Here is an 18,378-nt window from a genome sequence, read left to right as displayed (position 1 = left end):
ATGACAACTCCAGTGTCTCCACATCGCTCGCAGTCACACGGCGCGACCCAGCCGGCGAGAGGTGTAATTGAGTCCTGACGACTGCGCGACAGGATTCTTAATTATTACTGGAGGGCTCGACGACCGGCTGACCGGCCTCTGCTCGGCTCCTCGTACCGCCCGGCTTGCTGTGTCGCAGCAGAATATTATTCTTGTTCACCACGTTGGGCTGCCGGACCACCGGACGGGGATAATTGCATATCGAATGTTTAATGCCGTGTCGATTCTCCACCGGCTCAGCGCGGGTTTGAGCAGTGGGTACAGAGGCAACGCCCCTAACCCACACCGTAACACAAGAGGGTTCAAACCCTGGTTTGTGCATTGTTCCTCTGGGATGTGTTGTAGTGCGTACATGTTGCCTTGGATGTCCTGGAACACTGAAACAAGGGAGGATGAAGGAAGCGGTGGGAGACTACATGGTCTGCTCTTTGTGTGCTCCTCTGCCTCCTCGCCGATAAGACACCGGGCTGTCGCCTCCTCTGCTCCTCTCTGCTCCTTCCCCCTCCAGGAGATCATAATTCTCTGGTTCTCTGCCTCGCAGCGCTCCTGTGGGCCTGCTCAGAGTGATAGAGGAGAGGTAAGAGGGCCAGCAGGGCTTTGTGCTGCCGTCTCCATCTTCTGTGAGGGAGGATACGGCAGAGGCTGGGAGACAATTGGAAGAAATGGCCCTAATGTGCTTAAAGTATCTTGTGTCTTTAATCAAAGCACACACACACACACACACGCCGCACAAAGGCAGACAGAGGGAAAGGCAATTCTTCGCCTCTCTTGTGCGTGAAAGCCACTGTTCACATCCTTCTGAGCTCTTTCTTCTCCAGGAAGAGGAAGAGGAGGAGGAGGAAGAGGAGGGGGCGTTTTTATGGTTTATGGTTTGTTTGTTCCCTGTGTTGTCGTTTCCCACCGTGTGTTGCATCACGAAGAGGAGGAACATCGGCTCCGTTTGTCTCGCGGCCACACCGTGTCACTCCGCCGGGCGTTCGTGTCTCCGCCGTGACGCCCTTTTGTCCGCCCGTCTCCTGGGTTACTGGTTGAGGCTTTCGGCGCCGGGCCTCTCGCTCCACGACGGCTCTATTACCCCGCTGTTCTGCCGCCACGGAAAACCTTAACCGAGGAGCCTTAAACGAGCGTGAAACGGACGTCCCAGCGCAGGATGTTCCGGGCTCGCCGCACGGGGTAGGAACCCGGGCGTCCACGGTGGCGTTAAATAAGAGCTCGGCGCTCAGGAGATCAGCGGGATGCTCCTCGCCCCTTCATCTGTGATCGGCGAGGAGTTGAATGAGAGGAGGAGGAGGAGGACGACGACGACGACGAAGAGGAGCAGGCAGAGGTGAATACCTGGCAGGCGAAACGGTGCGACCGGCCCTCTTGCCCTCAGTCTAACATTCAGCCAGCGTGTCTTTGTTACCCAGCACCCCTCTGCACCCCTCCGCCGTACACCCCCACCCAAACCCCTTCTTGGCAATTATCAGCAGCTCCACCCCCCTGCCCTCCGGACCCCCCAACGCCCCCCCCCCCCCCCTCCCCCTCCGTCCCACATCGGAGAATAGCTACATTTATAATTTTTTTTTTCTCCTTCCATAGATTAATTTCCTAGGAAGCCCTGTCACCACGAACAGGGGGAGAGGGGGGAGGAGGGGGAGAAAGGGGAGGAGGACGTGGGAGGAGGGAGGTAGAGGAGGAGGGGGAGGAGAGGGGGGAGAGGAGAGGAGGAGGGGGGAGCAGGACGGAGAAGTGGAGGAGGAGAGGGGGGAGGAGGGGGACAGAGGAGAGGGAGGAGGGGGAAGGAGGAGGAGAGGAGAGGGGAGGTGTATCATGCACAAGGCTTCTCGCTTTTCCCCCTTCTCTCCCCGCCTCCTCCCCCCCCTCCCCTCCTCCCCCCTCCTCCCCTTTCTCTGGTCTGACAGATCATTTTCCATGCTGGTATCAGGGGGTCTAGCCCATAATTGGCATGCAGATTGCAGCTGATGGCGTCTCGCAGGCGCAGAAAGGAAGTGGCTAGTTAGAATAATGAGGCGCTGCGCTGATGGATGGCCGGCCCGCCAGGTCACACTAAATGTTTCACACACGTGCACACTCGCTCACACACACACATTACATCTTTACACACACGCACTCTCCCCCAAATCCATTTATTTTATTATTTTATTTTATTATCCCTCGTTTCATTATTTCATTTCTTATTTTTCGCTGGATCGGGCCAATGAGGGGGTCCGATTCAGCCGGGCCAATGAGAGAGTGGGATCCATCCCTCTTGCTCTGTCTGGTTGGTGGAGATTGGAGGTGTGGGTGGAGCCTCCATAATGTCACAACTCATTAGGAGCCTCAGGCCCCTAAGAGGCCCCTAGTCTTTTAATTACAGTACAGCCGTTAATTACTGTCTCTCCGTTGAATGATAGTGAGGTAGCACAGGACTGACAGATAGTTAGCTAGTTAGCACAGCAGACAGCTAGCTGGCAAGCACAGTGGACTGACAGATAGTTAGCTTGTTAGCACAGCAGACAGCTAGCTGGCTAGCACAGTGGAATGCTATTTAGATAGCACAGTTGAGTGATAGCTAGCCAGCACAGTCAAAGTTTTGAACAACAATGTTGATAATACCTGATGGGTTAGCAAGTAAATCAAGGCTTATAAACATACATACAGAATTGTCAAGATTAGGAAATTAATGTACTAAACCCTTCTGGTAGGTGACAATGATGGTTTGGATAACTTGAATATAAAAGGATTTAGGCAGTTTTTCACGTTGATCAACTGTAACATTGAGTCTTCGAACGCATTCACAATACTGTTGTCGTTGGAAATACCTCTACCTGTACTGCCCAATATGTGTCCTTTATACAAAGCGTCCTGTATTTTCACAACTCCCCACTAGATACTGCCTCAGTGTTATGATGCTGGTCTCAGTCTGCTCTGTGTTGTGGAGCTGAAGTCCTGGCGGTTGTTCACATCATTAACCTCCTCTGCTTCCCCTGCTGAGCTCTGGGTCAGACAGCAGAGACACGCGACTTATCTCCACGAGTCCAGAGTTAAGCACTGCCCTAAACTCTACTGTATTGTGTTGTACTTTATTGTACTGTGTTATATTGTATTGTATTGTACTGTATTGTACTGTACTGTATTTTGTTGTACTGTAATGTATTGTATTATACTGCATTGTTTTGTATTGTACTGTATTGTGTTGTTATGTACTGTATTGTAATGCAAAGTATTGTGTTGTAGTGTACTGTGTTGTGTTGTAGTCTATGGTCGTGTCTATGTACTGTATTGTTGTCTTAATGTCTCTCTACTTGTGTCTTGTTCTCTAACATGTTGTGTGAAGGAAGTACTGAGTTCACAGCAGGTGGTGAACATACGACACACACACACACACACACACACACACACACACACACACACACACACATACAAGCACAAGGTCTCTTTAAACTGAAGCTGCCTGTCGTCATGGCTACCGCCGCTGTCATCTCGCCGGGGAGGAGGCTGAGAAACGGTCAACTTGTCGACAAAGGAAACATAAACACAACAAGTCTGTAGTTCTGAGTTTCAGCCGCTTCCGTCCGGTTCCCGCGGAGGGGTAAAGACGGATGTCCCGGCGGAGCCGCGAGACCCGAGTCCCTCCCGCCACAAACACTGGCGAACAAATTCACCGCTTCCCGCTCATTCTTCCCGCCGCGCCGGGGAAAGTGTACACATGCACACGGCAGATCAAAGCCTTAATTGAAAAATAATTATAGGTACTTAATCACAGAAAGCGCCGGGCTAATTGAAGGGGAAACAAGGAGGCTCGCGCAGAAAGAGGATATTGTGAGAGCTTCCTCTTCAGACCCATTGTCTCGCAGATGAAACGGGAAAGGGCTATTAGCAGAGTTAATTGGTTCTCTAATTTAGATCTCGGCCCGCTGAAAGCATAACGGATGCGGCGCTGTCGCCCGCTGATGTGTGCACTCCGTCACGCCGTCCTGCCGGACGCTGATTGGTTAATTGCTGTGGGATTTTTTGATGTTTTTCCCTCATCTGTCACAGGACGCGAGGCGCGCTCAGCCCATTGTGTCCCCGCCGCCCGGAATAAAGAAATACATTAGAGGGGGAAAGTGTGGAATTAAATGAGTTTCGTCTTTTGGGTTATTGTTGTAGAACTCGGTTGTTTACTTAAACTACTTTAATTCCATTCTAGTCGCCTCACTTGGACGCTGGGGCTCGAACCCAGAAGGCTTACCCCGGGCTGGCAGTCAGACACCCACTCCCTTTTATACTTCGCTTACAGTTGGTTTTAAATAGATGTCGTTTTTTATGTGTATTATTAAAAGCTAATTATGCTCCACCTTTTCACATTTTATTTAATATAAGTTAATGCTTCAGGAGAAAAAGGCAACCTTCCTTAAAGGCAAGGTTGCAAAAAGAAAATGTTTATCTTCGCCACTAACGTGTCTTTTCCCGCACAGACTCTGCCCTCTAGTGGCGACGAGCTGCTAGTACACGGAGCAAGTATACAGGAAGACATTGAAATACAGATAAGTGTTTATTATTTCAATGAAGTTAAAGTGGTTAAAGTTAGGGGAAAAATATTGTAGTGCTTAAAGAACTGGGTTTGATCCCCAATGTCTACCAATAGGAATCCTAGAGAAAGATTCACTAACCCCTATCTGCTAATTAATGACCCGTCTCTGTACTGTCAGTGTTAGTCACTTTTGAAGCAGAGGGGGAGGGTTTTCCACTGGCTGGCAGCGTGGAGTGAGCAGGCTTCGCTCACGTCTCCCAAGTAGGGGAAGGTTTGAGGCTGAGACATAAATGCTAGGAGGGATTTAAATGGCTCTCTGATTTGATTGGCAGGTGTTGAACTAGCTATTCAAATTTAATTTGATAACGTATGATCGTTAATGAAATGTCCCCCTGGACACCTTCCATATACTGTAGAAAAAAGCCACCACTATCAATGACTCACTTCCGTTGTATCACTTGAGTATCACTTCCAAGTTCCTTTTTGATATGAACTTCCAGTTAGATAGAGTTAGATACATATGTAACCAACAATCAACTATCCCTCCCCCTGTTAGACCATTAGAAGTGCTCCTCCACTAGAGCTTCAATCATTGAATAACCTTTCATAAACACTGGAGTCATTTCTATACATTCATGATATCAAATGATCCCCTGTGATTGATCGATCAGCCTTTGCTCCTGATGAGGGGCGGTCTGCAGTCACAGAAAGAAACGCTGCTTGGTTTCGACGCAACCTACACGAGTATCGGATGCTATCAGCGTTTCAGCTCCACAATCATATCTGTGTTTGTTTTTCGGTTGGCTGTTGGCTGCTGGCGGAACAGTCAGACCACTCTGTCAATACTGTGTACTGCTACTGCTACTGTTACTGCTGCGTATACACACCTTTTTTAAAGTTTTATAATCACAGTAGTTCTACTCTGGTAATATTGTGTTTACATACATTGTGAGTACTGTGTATTAATACACACACAGTCCGATACAACTAGGCCCTGGTGTAAGACTACCATACAACAGTGTACAACAACATGTGTACAGTGTGTTATAATAATAATATAATTAACAATAGTAACAGTAATAATTCAAATAATAATAATAATAAGAAATTAAAGTTGGACAACTTGGTTAAATCCAAAGAATAACAATATTCACCTGAGGCTAAACAATTGATTCTTGAAGTAGTTATTTACTACTACATGTACTAATGCTACTACTGTCAAGTACTATTGCCTGCCTATGTACATATTTCTGCTCATTCTCCATGTTTACCTCTCTACTGGCCTGCGATAGCCATCATTTAGTCATGATTTTAATGTGTTGATGGTGTTTTATGAATCACAATTTACAAAGACTGTTCAAATAATGTGTGAACTGGACTACAAGTGTGAAATCTTCTAGTTAATTATTCTGTAACAACTTGAATATTATCTTAAAATTAGTTTGAATCTGAATAGTATTTCAACAGTAGAATTGGAATATAATTCAACATTGCTCACTGTTTTGTGAACAGCTAAAAATGTGCAATTTTCATAATGAAACTACAAAAACAATTTTCTTCGGGTCAAACTTGTTTATGTCCCACAAACTTGTTTAAATAACACTTCATCCTCCAAGGCCTGGCGCTCCTTTTACTGATTAAGAGGAAAAGCTGCAAGGAAACCCAGCGACACAATCAAATATCTGATGCCAGATCGCTCCGCCCAGTGACTAAGGACGTTGGGTAAACACTTAGGGTCACAGCCAACGTCCTTCCCAATCCCCACTGCACCAGTATTGCGTCCAGACGTTAAAAAACCCGCAGCACCACAGCAGAGTCGCACCTCGTTTTAAGTGTCTTTATCCGGTTTTAACCCCAACGAGAGTCCAGAGAGTGCGGGATGGCGGCCACTCTGTGCCAGGTGATGGGCTTCGTCCTGAGCCTGATCGGTGTGGCGGGGATGATCGTGGCGACGGCCATGGACCCCTGGGCCACCCAAGACCTGATGGACAACCCCGTCACCTCCGTCTACATCTTCTCGGGCCTCTGGAGGGCCTGCGTCCGCCAGAGCTCCGGGTTCACCGAGTGCCGGCCGTACTTCACCATCCTGGGGCTGCCAGGTACGCTCCCCTAGGTCCTCCACTGCTCCTCCTCTCCTGCTGCTCTTCTTCTATGCTTCAGTCTGGTAGCAGACGCTTTTACCTACGGAGACGTTGCAGTGGGTTTTAGGTACATGTCGTTAAGGGGCAGGTTGGGGTAAGGTCATCTTGCTCAAGGAAGCCAACAGGTTAGGCGGCAGACATCGGGGTTCAAGCCCCCAACCTTTCTGCTGGGGGTCGAACACCCTCACCACTAGAATATGTCTGACTACGTCTATCGCCATGACATCAACATGAGATCATATGTGGTGAAGGCCAGGAGCCGGTGGTGATGGTAGAATGTGTCAGACGTGTGTTTGAATGCGGCCTTGAGATGCATTCCACCAAAATCAGAAAATAACCAAAATGATTAGTTATTGTGAACAGTAGTAGAAAACAATTCCCCTCCAGTGCCGCACCTCGTTCGAAATCAGTTATGGCGCCGCCCTTAATTACAAAACGCTCACAATGACGATTCCCCGCCGTTTACCGAAACCGAGACAAAGAGAGCGTAGGTAAACATGATAAGTGCCGCTCCTTCCTCAGAGTACATATTGATAACGCTGTGCGGACTCCGGCCATTTCACGGCTTCCTGGCAGCCGTTCAACCACTCTGTGATCGAGGACTCCTAAGATGGCCGCCTCGATGATCCAGTTGGTCGGGTTCATGTTGTCGGCGCTTGGGCTGTTCCTGATCTCGGCGGCGACCGCAATGGACATGTGGAGTCTGCAGGACCGGTCTGGGACCATCATCACAAACTTCTTCACCTACTCAGGCCTCTGGGCCTCTTGCGTGGGCACGTCCTACGGCACCACCCAGTGCCGGCCCTACTTCACCATACTGGGACTGCCTGGTAAGATCTGAGCCTACTGGGACTGCCTGGTAAGGTCTGATCCATAGGATGGGACAGTCCTACTGGCTGAGGTTTGATCTATCAGGGGACAGTCCTACTTGGACGGCCTGGTAAGATCTGATCCGTAGGGCAGTCTGATCAGGTCTGATCTGTAGGGAGGGTCTGGTGAAGTCTGATCAAGAGGGAGGGTCTGGTAAGGTCGGATCCGTAGGTCTGATAAGGTCTGATCCATAGGGAGGGTCTGGTAGGTCTGATCCGTCAGGGGGACAGTCCTACTATAGGCTACTGGGACAGCCTGGTAAGGTCTGATCTGTAGGGAGGGTCTGGTAGGTCTGATCCATAGGTCTGGTAAGGAGATGGACTGAACACAAAGACCCCTAAAGACAGATGTCATATTGGAGATCTATCGGATCTGCTTCATATTCTGTCTTTTGGAAACCTTTTCACAGTCACAATGGGTGGATGGGTGTTGCTGGGTGTGACTCCCAGCCTGAAGGCACTGGGTCGATCTCTGATGTCTCCGGTCTACCACCCTTGAGATGTCTCACCCCTACCTGCTCCTTAATGACCTGTCTCTACTGTCTAACCCCTACCTGCTCCTTAATGACCTGTCTCTGTACTGTCCAACCCCTACCTGCTCCTTAATGACCTGTCTCTGTACTGTCCAACCCCTACCTGCTTCTTGATGACCTGGTTCTGGATCCACTGTAGTTGTGAGGGTAAAATTGTTTGAGAACAGATGCACTTTGTCTAAGGGGGACCATCACACTCGGCTGTTTTCACAAAGTTGGACAATTGATGACATTAATCAGAATTTGAACCAATGGGAAACAAGGGCTTGGACCAATGGACCTCAGTGTGATTGTCATGGCAACCAGGAAGTCTTAGTCTTATCAGTGCTAGGTTAAATAAATGTAGCATATTGCATTTAATTGGCCTTTTGTTTCTAAAAAACTATTTAAAACACATATATTGCCAGGACGGTCTAACCCTTTAAAGTAAAGCATTTAAAGTATTCTGTCACAAACCAACCTTTTGTTGTAACCTTTGACCTTTGACTATCAACTGTAACCTATATGTGTTGACCTCTGACCCCAGCCCTGCTGCAGGCGGTCCGGGCGCTGATGATCGTGGGGATCATCCTGGGCGCCATCGGCTGCCTGATCGCCATCTTTGCCCTCAAGTGTCTGAAGATGGGCAACATGGAGGACAACATCAAGGCCACCATGACGCTGGCGGCCGGAATCCTCAACCTGCTAGCCGGTAGCTTTTGACTTCTCGGCCACCATTTTGTTTTAATAATAATCATAAAAATACAAATCATTTGGATGTTTGCAAATATGAAGAGTATTCTTGTATCGGTACACAAGAAGGCAGACAACGTGGATTGGGTTTTGGATCAACATAATAAAAATTACAACTAACCAAATCAATTTGAACTAAGAATGAATTAAGAATCGATTTAAACGAAGAGCCTCATGTTATTGATGAACTCTTGTTCATCAATTAACACACTCTTAATTGTTATTGATCTTTGCCGTGCAGGTGTGTGTGGGATCGCGGGCGTGTCGGCCTTCGCTAACCTTGTCGTGCAGAGCTTCCGGTTCAACAACTTTGCTGAGGGGGGCTTCAGTATCGGGGGAGGAGGGGGTATGGGGGGCATGGGGGGGATGAGCGGCGGTCTTCGTCCACAGTAAGCTCAGTTTTACTCTCTATATCCGGTCACACCTGAAGCCTGAACAGCGATTACTGTTTTTTCATTTAATTTGTTTTGTTAATTTGTTTTTGTGATTTGTTGATGTGTCCTTTCAGGTACACGTTTGGCCCTGCCCTCTTTGTGGGCTGGATAGGGTCGGCCATCTTGGTTATTGGCGGAGTCCTGATGTGTCTGGCCTGCCGTGGAATGGTCTCAGAGGACAAACGGTAATTATTAAACGAAAAAAAAACGAATGGATCGACTTACTTGTACTCAAATCGTCTACGTTCCTTTGGCATGTGTATTTCCAACAATTCATCATCATGGTTTGAAAAAAAAATTACACTGTTGACATTATGTAAGATAATAATAATTTATAATAATCTAATTCATAATTTATAAGCCATAATTTACAAGCAGTAAGTAAAAAGTTTAATTAAACATAGATATACATGATTCCTTATATCATAGATGTCAGACTCTGAAGACTTCACCATTGTTAGTTCAACATCTGAATAATAAGGAACAAAAGGTATTATGAAGTGTTACCAAACTATGTCAGTCTGTAACGAGTCTCTCGGGTCTCCGCCGCAGGTACGAGGGGACCGCCTACAAAGCGGCATCTACCCAGCGGACCGGGTACCGCCCGGAGGTGAGGAACCATCCCATCTACAACGCCTCCTACAAGACCCACAGCGTGGAGGGCAGGCAAAACCAGAGGTTCGACTACGTCTAGCGGGCAGAGCCCCGACAGAGCGCAGAATCGAGCACCACACCCTCCACCAGGGGGACTCGGGCTGCGATCGGGACCCAAAATGGGTCACGACCCAGTTGGAGGTGGGCCAGCGTTCCAACGCACAGAACGCTCAAAACACTCTCAGCACTGGTCAGTTTAAAATGAGCGGATCACCAATGCTGGTGTGCTCAGAGTTTTCTAGTGGTTTTGTCCCACTGAATTAGTATTTCGGTTTAAGAACTCCCACTCCAAACTCAATGCGCTCTGCGCTCTGTCAAGGTCCACTCCACGATGATCTGCTGGTGAGAGACCAAACGTCCATCCTCATGGTATCCCAGGCAACCAATGAATGCCCTTCGCTTTGTGCTTCTGTCGTTGAAATCTTGCTTTGTTTTTGAACAAAATAAATCATTTTTGTGAAGCGATGTTTTGGGGGCCAGCAATGTCATCAAGTGGCCCCTCCCCAGCACTCTGTTGGTAGTTGTGTGCGTGTGTGTTTTAAATGTGTGATGAGGGTATCTTAATGTTTGTGTTTTCAACATTCCATCTACATAAAAGTGTATTCCCCATACACACACACACATTATATATATATATATATATATATATATATATATATATAACCTCTCTTTTATATCCTATGAATCTATGTTGATATAAATTACTATATTCTCCATGTTTTGAGTGAATGTTTTCCTTTGTTTGACTGAACTGTTTTAATGATGTTGCGTTGGACTCACTGCTGTACCTTTTCTCAAAAGTTATTTTCTAGTTTCAACTTGACTTTAAACTGTAGCTAACAGTGTAATTACTGTTGGATTACCAGTTTCTAATGGAGTTGTTGGTTGGTTGTGTATCTCGTGTATCTGTGCGTGTAACAATAAATATAAATAATAAATACGGAAACTACTTTTACAATATGTCAATATCTTTAAGGCCTATCCCAGGACAATGAGAATAACACAAACTTTGTCTCACACACACACACACACACACACACACACACACACACACACACACACACACACACACACACACACACACACACACACACAGACACACACACACAGGTTCAAGTATGTTTACAGAAAGAAAAAATTATTAAAAAAAAAGGATTCCATTCAAATAATTATGATGTTTGGAATCTCTCAGCAGTCAAGTGATGTGTTCTTATCAGGGTATTTAAGATGCATGCTAAATGGTGTTGATATTTTATCATTTATTAAATGTCACAGCATTTCGATTTTGATTGCTGAGCAGGTGAATTTTCTGTGACATGGTGACATGATCCCGAATTAAGAAGGTTTTATTTCTGAGAATATTGGGAACTCATCGACCTGGGACGTATTGGAGGCATGGACCTATATAAATTGGAGGTCTGTTGGGTCTTGTCCTCGATCGACCGTTTGATTGTGTTTCCCAAACCTCTGGCCCCATCTGGTGGCCGTGCGCATGTAGTGTCCAATGTGTGACGTTTCATTTCTCCAACAATGCATTGCGAATTAGAAGAAGAAAAAAAAGAAAAGTAAAGAAACACGCAAGACTACAACAAGGAGTAACTATCAATCTTAGGAGCAGTTTGACGTCTAAAACGTGATGGTTGGCCACAAGTTGTCCCCAAGCGAGTCCTACTCCGCATCCCAAATAGACCCAAACAATCCATCAATGGTGCGTCCACGTCACGTGGGACTGAAAACAGCAACGATAGAGTTTCCCTTCTTTACAGCTTGGGAATGTACACGTCCGAAAAATGCACGATAAACCCATTTAACAGAACCACATATCGGACCTTTCAGGAACTTACCAATTCCTAGTTGCAATTACCACTTTACATGTGGCAACGTGAACGGTGCTTACAAGCCGGAAGTATCATCACCGTGAGTTCCTCGAACGCAGCATTAAAGCCTCACGTCGCGGACTGGACGCGCACGAATACGAGCTGAGGTCGGGTCGAGTACTTTGGTAACTCCTCTACTGCTGGATGTTTAGGTCGGAAGTCAACACGAAACACTCGGTAGCTTATTGGCTTATTAGTTAAAGTTCGTCCAAGACCAGTTTCTCCGTGTTGTTCTCCTGGTCCCGGTGATCAGACTATTGAGTCCGGGCTCCTGCTGGGCTCTCTGGACCCTGGCCTCCCGGTGGGACCAGGGCATGGTGTGAGGACTGATGATGGGGCTCCTCCGGACCGTGATGCCACATAAGGTCCAGCTCCTGGCCGTCCTGGCGTTCGGACTGGCGCTGCTCTTCATGGAGAACCAGATCAAGAGACTAGACCAGTCCACAGAGGGCCTGGGTGAGGGGAAGAACACACACACACACACACACACACACACACACACACACACACACACACACACACACAGTTGGACACATCGTCTCGAAGACTTGATTTTCTACTTAATTCAATTCTTATGTCCACATACCCAGGTGCACTGTTTTACTGTTTCACTTTCATGTGTTCATGTGTTTCATCCATAAAGGAGATTATCATTCATTTGCATTGTGCCAATGACATGCATTTTCCGGCTACAGAACGTTATGGTTTTGAATAGCATTTTGAGATGTTTAACGGGAGTTAAAGTATCCCATACATCCAGAATAAAGTAGGATATGATCATCCCAGACACATAAACATTGGTTGGTTAGTTTACAATGCCTCCCCCTCCTGGCCACTTGGAGTTACGCACTCACACACCGACGGTGGTCTCAGCCATGCAAGGCTACAGCCAGCTCGTCAGGAGCAGTCAGGGTGAGGCGTCTTGCTCAGGGACACCACGATTCTCCGCTAGGAGGAGCCGGGGATCAAACTAGTCAACCCGTTCTATACATGCCGAGCTAAACCCTCGGTCGGATTCTGATTCAATCAGAGTAGCGTGGATAGCGTCCCTATGAAGCCCCGCCCTCCTAACAGAAGCGTGTTGTTCCAGAGCGAACCATGGCCCGGCACGAGGGGGTGGAGTCGGAGCCGCGGCAGGGCAAGGCCGGGGGTCAGGTGACCTCGTCGCTGAGCGAGGCTGACGACGTGGTGGTCATCTACAACCGCGTGCCCAAGACGGGAAGTACGTCCTTCACCAACATCGCCTACGACCTCTGTGGGAGGAACGGCTTCCACGTGCTGCACATCAACACCTCCAAGAACAACCCCGTCCTGTCCCTGCAAGACCAGGTGAGCTTCTGGTGGTCCTCCTACCTGGACCAGGTGAGACTCTGGTGGGCCTCCTACCTGGACCAGGTGAGCCTCTGGTGGTCCTACCTGGACCCGGTGAGCCTCTTGTTGTCCTCCTACGTAGACCAGGGCTCAGGTGAGCTTCTGGTGGTCCTCCTACCTGGACCAGGTGAGCTTCTGGTGGTCCTCCCATCTGGACCAGGTGAGCCTCTAGTGGTCCTAGACCAGGGTTCAGGTGAGCCTCTGGTGGTCCCCCCTAGTGGATGTGTGGATGTCTCCTGAGATCTCGTGTTCTGTGTCTGACGTGCTGATGTCAGGTGCGCTTCGTACACAACGTCACCTCGTGGAGCGAGATGAAACCGGCCTTCTACCACGGACACGTTGTCTACCTGGACTTCTCCAAGTGAGTCTTCTCCTCCTTCTCCTCTCCTAGCTATCTTTGTTGCATATAGGGAATGGGATAACCTAGCGATTGGTTCCATGAACATCCTTACTGTACCGAGATATATTGTTGTTTCTCTTTCTTCTGACAAATGTACTTTGTGGTAACCCGGCTCCATAAGTGTGTCTGCCTTCCCCCCAATCAGCACACGTCTGCTGCTTAAGCCAAAAAGGCAGTTTTATTCAAACCAAACAAAAAGTATCTCAAAATAACAAAAACGCCTTGGAGGAATTCACAGTCCTGTCCATCCGGGTGGAATCACAATGGCGCTATCTGGTGGAAACCGGTGGTACACCGCCTCTACCTCCTGCCCCCTGGGCCTCCAGGGCCATTGTGCAAAAGCCGGGTGGCCACAATTTATTTGGATAAAAGCATTAGCGCTAAATGCACTAAATGTAAATGTAAATGGGGCAGTAGGCGAGCGTTGGTGCAGGAAGTGAGCATTGGTGCAGGAAGTGAGCCTTGTTGTTTGTGTTCAAGGTACGGCGTGGAGCGTAAGCCCACGTACGTCAACGTGGTGCGGGACCCCGTGGAGCGCCTGGTCTCCTACTACTACTTCCTGCGCTTCGGAGACGACTACCGGCCCGGCCTGCGGAGGAGGAAGCAGGGAGACAAAAAGGTCCTCACTCGGAGAGCAACATGAAGTGTGTTACAGGACGCGGTGTAGTGAGGACCTTAGTGGAGACCTCTGATACATGAAGTGTGTTACAGGATGCAGTGTAGTGAGGACCTTAGTGGAGACCTCTGATACATGAAGTGTGTTACAGGACACGGTGTAGGGAGGACCTTAGTGGAGACCTCTGATACATGAAGTGTGTTACAGGATGCAGTGTAGGGAGGACCTTAGTGGAGACCTCCGATACATGAAGTGTGCTACAGGATGCAGTGTTGTGAGGACCTTAGTGGATACCTCTGATACATGAAGTGTGTTACAGGACGCAGTGTTGTGAGGACCTTAGTGGAGACCTCTGATACATGAAGTGTGTTACAGGACACGTCGTTGTGAGGACCTTAGTGGAGACCTCAGATACGTGACGTGTGTTACGCCGTTACATGACGTGGTGTTGTGAGGACCTTAGTGGAGACCTCAGATACGTGACGTGTGTTACGCCGTTACATGACACGTCGTTGTGAGGACCTTAGTGGAGACCTCAGATATGTGACGTGTGTTACGCCGTTACATGACGTGGTGTTGTGAGGAACACAATTTATTACACAAAATACATATATTACATATATTAAGCATAATATTTATTTTTATTGATGGATTGTCGCCCTGCGTGGTTGACTCCGCCGTCGGCGTTTGATGAGTGTGTGTTGTGTGTTCCAGACGTTTGATGAGTGTGCGTTGTGTGTGTCGTGTGTGTTCCAGATGTTTGATGAGTGTGTGTCGTGTGTGTTCCAGACGTTTGACGAGTGTGTTTCCACGGGGGGTCCGGACTGCGCTCCGGAGAAGCTCTGGCTCCAGATCCCCTTCTTCTGCGGACACCATTCAGAATGCTGGTGAGATACCCTTACCTTAACTTTTACCTTAACCCTCACCTTTACCCTGACCTTAACTCTAATACATAACTGTACTGTACATAACTCGATGTACGTGGGCTTACCCTTCACGGCGTACCTGAACACAACCACCAACCAGGATCAATTCCTGCACCAACGCTCACTGGTCTAACTCTTACCTTAACCCTGACCTTGTGTCTGTGGTGCTCCCTCCAGGACGGTGGGCAGCCGCTGGGCCCTGGAGACGGCCAAGGCCAACCTGCTGAGCCAGTACCTGCTGGTGGGGCTGACCGAGGAGCTGGAGGACTTTGTGATGATCCTGGAGGCTGTGCTGCCGCGCTTCTTCAGGGGAGCAACACAGCTCTACAGGACAGGTACACACACACACACACACACACACACACACACACACACACACACACACACACACACACACACACACACACACACACACACACACACACACACACACACACACACACACAGTGGTCTAACTCTGTCTCCTGTGTGCTCCTCAGGGAAGAAGTCCCATCTGCGTAAGACCTCGGAGAAGAAGCCCCTCTCCCCGGAGACCATCTCCAGGCTGCAGCGCTCCGACATCTGGAAGATGGAGAACGAGTTCTACCTGTTCGCTCAGGACCAGTTCCGCTTCGTCCGCGCCCACGCCGTGCGGGAGAAGGGCGGCGTGCTCTCCGTCCTGCCCCAGAGCTTCTTCTACGAGAAGATCTACCCCAAGGTCAGCTAGCCCGGCCGGGCGGGGCCCGGGGGCGGGGCCAGGGCACGAACCCTGGTCAGGTGCTAATGCTAACCGCCCCTCTGATGACACTGGCTAGTGGTTAGCATTAGCACCTGACCAGCGTTTGGCAGCGGGCCCTGTCCCCAGGGAACCCTGGTCAGGTGCTAATGCTAATGCTAACCTCCCCTCTGATGACACTGGTTAGCGGTTAGCATTAGCTCCTGGTCAGGTGCTAATGAGAACCGCCCACCTGAAGACTGTGGGTTAGTTGTTAGCCGCCGCACGCTAGCTGGGTTCCTGTCTGACAATGTGCTCGGAGAAACATGGCTTTGGTCCAGTGAACAATCCAACCCTGGAAGGACATGGCTTTGGTCAGAGCGGTGAGCGATCCCAACAGTGCCCATCACAAGGATCTACACGTTACAGGGAGGAAGTGGCCTTCAGATGGATCTACGGGTTACAGGGAGCAGGAGCACCAGACTCCATGCCCTGGTCTGAGGAGGAGTGGAGAACATCTGGGAGAGGAACCAGGAGGAGACGAGGTGGGAGGGTAAAGGGTTAGAGGGAGGAGTCGCACTCGGCTGAGGTCGGATACGAGAGCGGTGTGTAGGACGCGTGTTGGAGGTGAATTTGGTCTGCAACTCTGAAACTCCATTTCAGGGAAGATGAACTCTGAGACTTTGAGCGTTGGCGCCATTGATCAGAGGTCGGTCACCATGTTGCAGAAGGAGTTCTGCTCCTCACAAGCTGCTCTTGTGTTGGAAAGCAGCTGAGTTGAACTCGTCCTTGAAGCTCACTGAGCGCTCAGAGTTCAGCTGAACTCTTGAAGCTGGCTCACTGAGTGGTCAGGGTTCAGCTGGACTCTTGAAGCTGGGTCAGCAAGCGCTCAGAGTTCAGGTTTGGTGTTCTTCTGGCCGCTCCTCCTCCCAACTGGTTCAGGGTTTTCTAAATGCTGGAGCTGCCATCCGGTTTTTCTATGCTGTATTTACACTTTGAGCTAAACCTTTAATGTAGACACGCCAATAATAAGAATGATGGGAGGAGTATAAAAGGATTGTTTGTGAGTAGAGTTAGCATGCAGTGTTAAATATATATTCCTGGGACCAATTGTGAGCGAGGAAGAGGCCGTTTTGACCCCTTCATCCTCTGCTCGGTGGGCAGTAAGTAACAACCTCACTGTTACTGTCACATCGTTTGTTTTGTTCGGTTTTATGTTTGTGTTTCTGCGTCGATCGAGACATATCACGGACATGAGTCGCTGGAGCTTTTTAACCTTTGACCTTTGAAATGTGCACTTGACTGATCATTCGCTGCACTATCCTGTAACACAGCTAATAAACTAATGTTGCATTTGTGAATGAGGGTAAGTTATATTATTACAACACATGGAGAATTTGAATATGCAGGATATATTTGAGTCAACCTCAGGGTCTAAAAGTCCCTTGGTAACCCTGAGCTGATTTTTAAGTGTTAGCACTGCAGCATTTTTTTTTAAATTATATATATATATATATATATATAATCAACAAGTTTATAGTATACAGATACATAAACATATATCCATATATATGGATGTATGCAGTGTGCGAAATACCCTTCAATATTCGGGGGGGTCCCCATCTCCCAATTGTTGCACAATATCGATCTAAAATCTTCTCATGCAGTAGGCCTATAGCATACTTAGCTGACGTCAAGGCGCAAGTCAAAGTACTTTGTGGGCGGTTCTATGGCGCTGTTGCTATTATGACGGTGAGATAAATGGGCTTTGCGCCCGGCGCAAATCTAAAATGGGTTGGACTGAAACCCGTAGGTGTGTTTTGGGCGTAACATGCAATAAACCAATGAGAGTGGCATCTCCCATCCCCTTTAAGAGCCAGCACATTTTGCCTTGACGAGTTGATTTTTGACAACGCGTTTGCAGTCTCCGCTGAGACAGACAGATTCAGTGATTGGCGCGCCGCGCACTCTCTAGAAACTTTGGTGTCAACGTTAAAAATGCAATGTTCCATTCATTCATTATCATTCAAACGCAGAGGCATTGACACGGCTATTGCTGTTGCTGGTCTAGATCGATTCCTGCCCATATTGTTGGGCAGGGGTATGATGATGCGGCCAATCGTGGGAAAGGCACGCATCGCAGCACAGTTTCCCGCAGCAGTCTACGTTCACTGCAGAAACCATGCTCTCAACTTGGCGATTGTGCACTCCACTAAGGTCAGGGATATTCGTAACTGTCTAGACATGGTCCAATAAATAGTGAACTTCATCACAGCCTCACCGACGCGCCTACAGTGCTTTATGGCAAACAATCGCAACAAAAAACGCCTGCAGAAATTATCCGACACCCGCTGGTCTCAGCATGATTCATGTACAGTATGTCTTCTGTCATTGATCAATATGAGGACATTTTATCGACGATGGTTGAATTAAAATCAGAGGGAGACAGCAAGTGCCGCTCGCAAGCGACCTCCCACACGAGCAATGGAATCATTTGATTTTATTATATGCCTTGTGATAGGGTTGCCTTGTGACGTGGCGTTTCATCGGTAGGCCTACATTTCTTTTTTGAATTTTAAATTGCTGCAATAAGT

At 48.3% G+C, this 18,378-nt stretch overlaps 2 protein-coding genes across 2 annotated transcripts; both read left to right on the top strand.

Moving 5' to 3' along the window:
- Positions 1–6,416: 6,416 nt before the first annotated feature.
- LOC311352917 (claudin-18-like) lies at positions 6,417–9,940 on the top strand (the record flags this gene model as incomplete). The annotated part of the gene is made up of 5 exons (XM_084472744.1): positions 6,417–6,636; positions 8,607–8,771; positions 9,054–9,201; positions 9,321–9,431; positions 9,799–9,940. 5 exons carry the CDS (start codon positions 6,417–6,419, stop codon positions 9,938–9,940), a joined length of 786 nt encoding a protein of 261 aa, XP_084328870.1.
- A 1,918-nt stretch (positions 9,941–11,858) lies between these two features.
- hs2st1b (heparan sulfate 2-O-sulfotransferase 1b) lies at positions 11,859–17,137 on the top strand. The gene is made up of 7 exons (XM_084472510.1): positions 11,859–12,233; positions 12,868–13,106; positions 13,424–13,509; positions 14,029–14,167; positions 14,954–15,051; positions 15,268–15,425; positions 15,570–17,137. Exons 1-7 carry the CDS (start codon positions 12,107–12,109, stop codon positions 15,794–15,796), a joined length of 1,074 nt encoding a protein of 357 aa, XP_084328636.1. The 5' UTR covers positions 11,859–12,106; the 3' UTR covers positions 15,797–17,137.
- Positions 17,138–18,378: the final 1,241 nt, after the last annotated feature.

Source organism: Micromesistius poutassou, assembly GCF_964030765.1.
Source record: "Micromesistius poutassou genome assembly, chromosome: 9".
Classification (NCBI taxonomy): domain Eukaryota; kingdom Metazoa; phylum Chordata; class Actinopteri; order Gadiformes; family Gadidae; genus Micromesistius; species Micromesistius poutassou.
The sequence above is the reverse complement of the archived record's forward strand: the minus strand, read 5'-3'. Positions and strand labels throughout refer to the sequence as shown.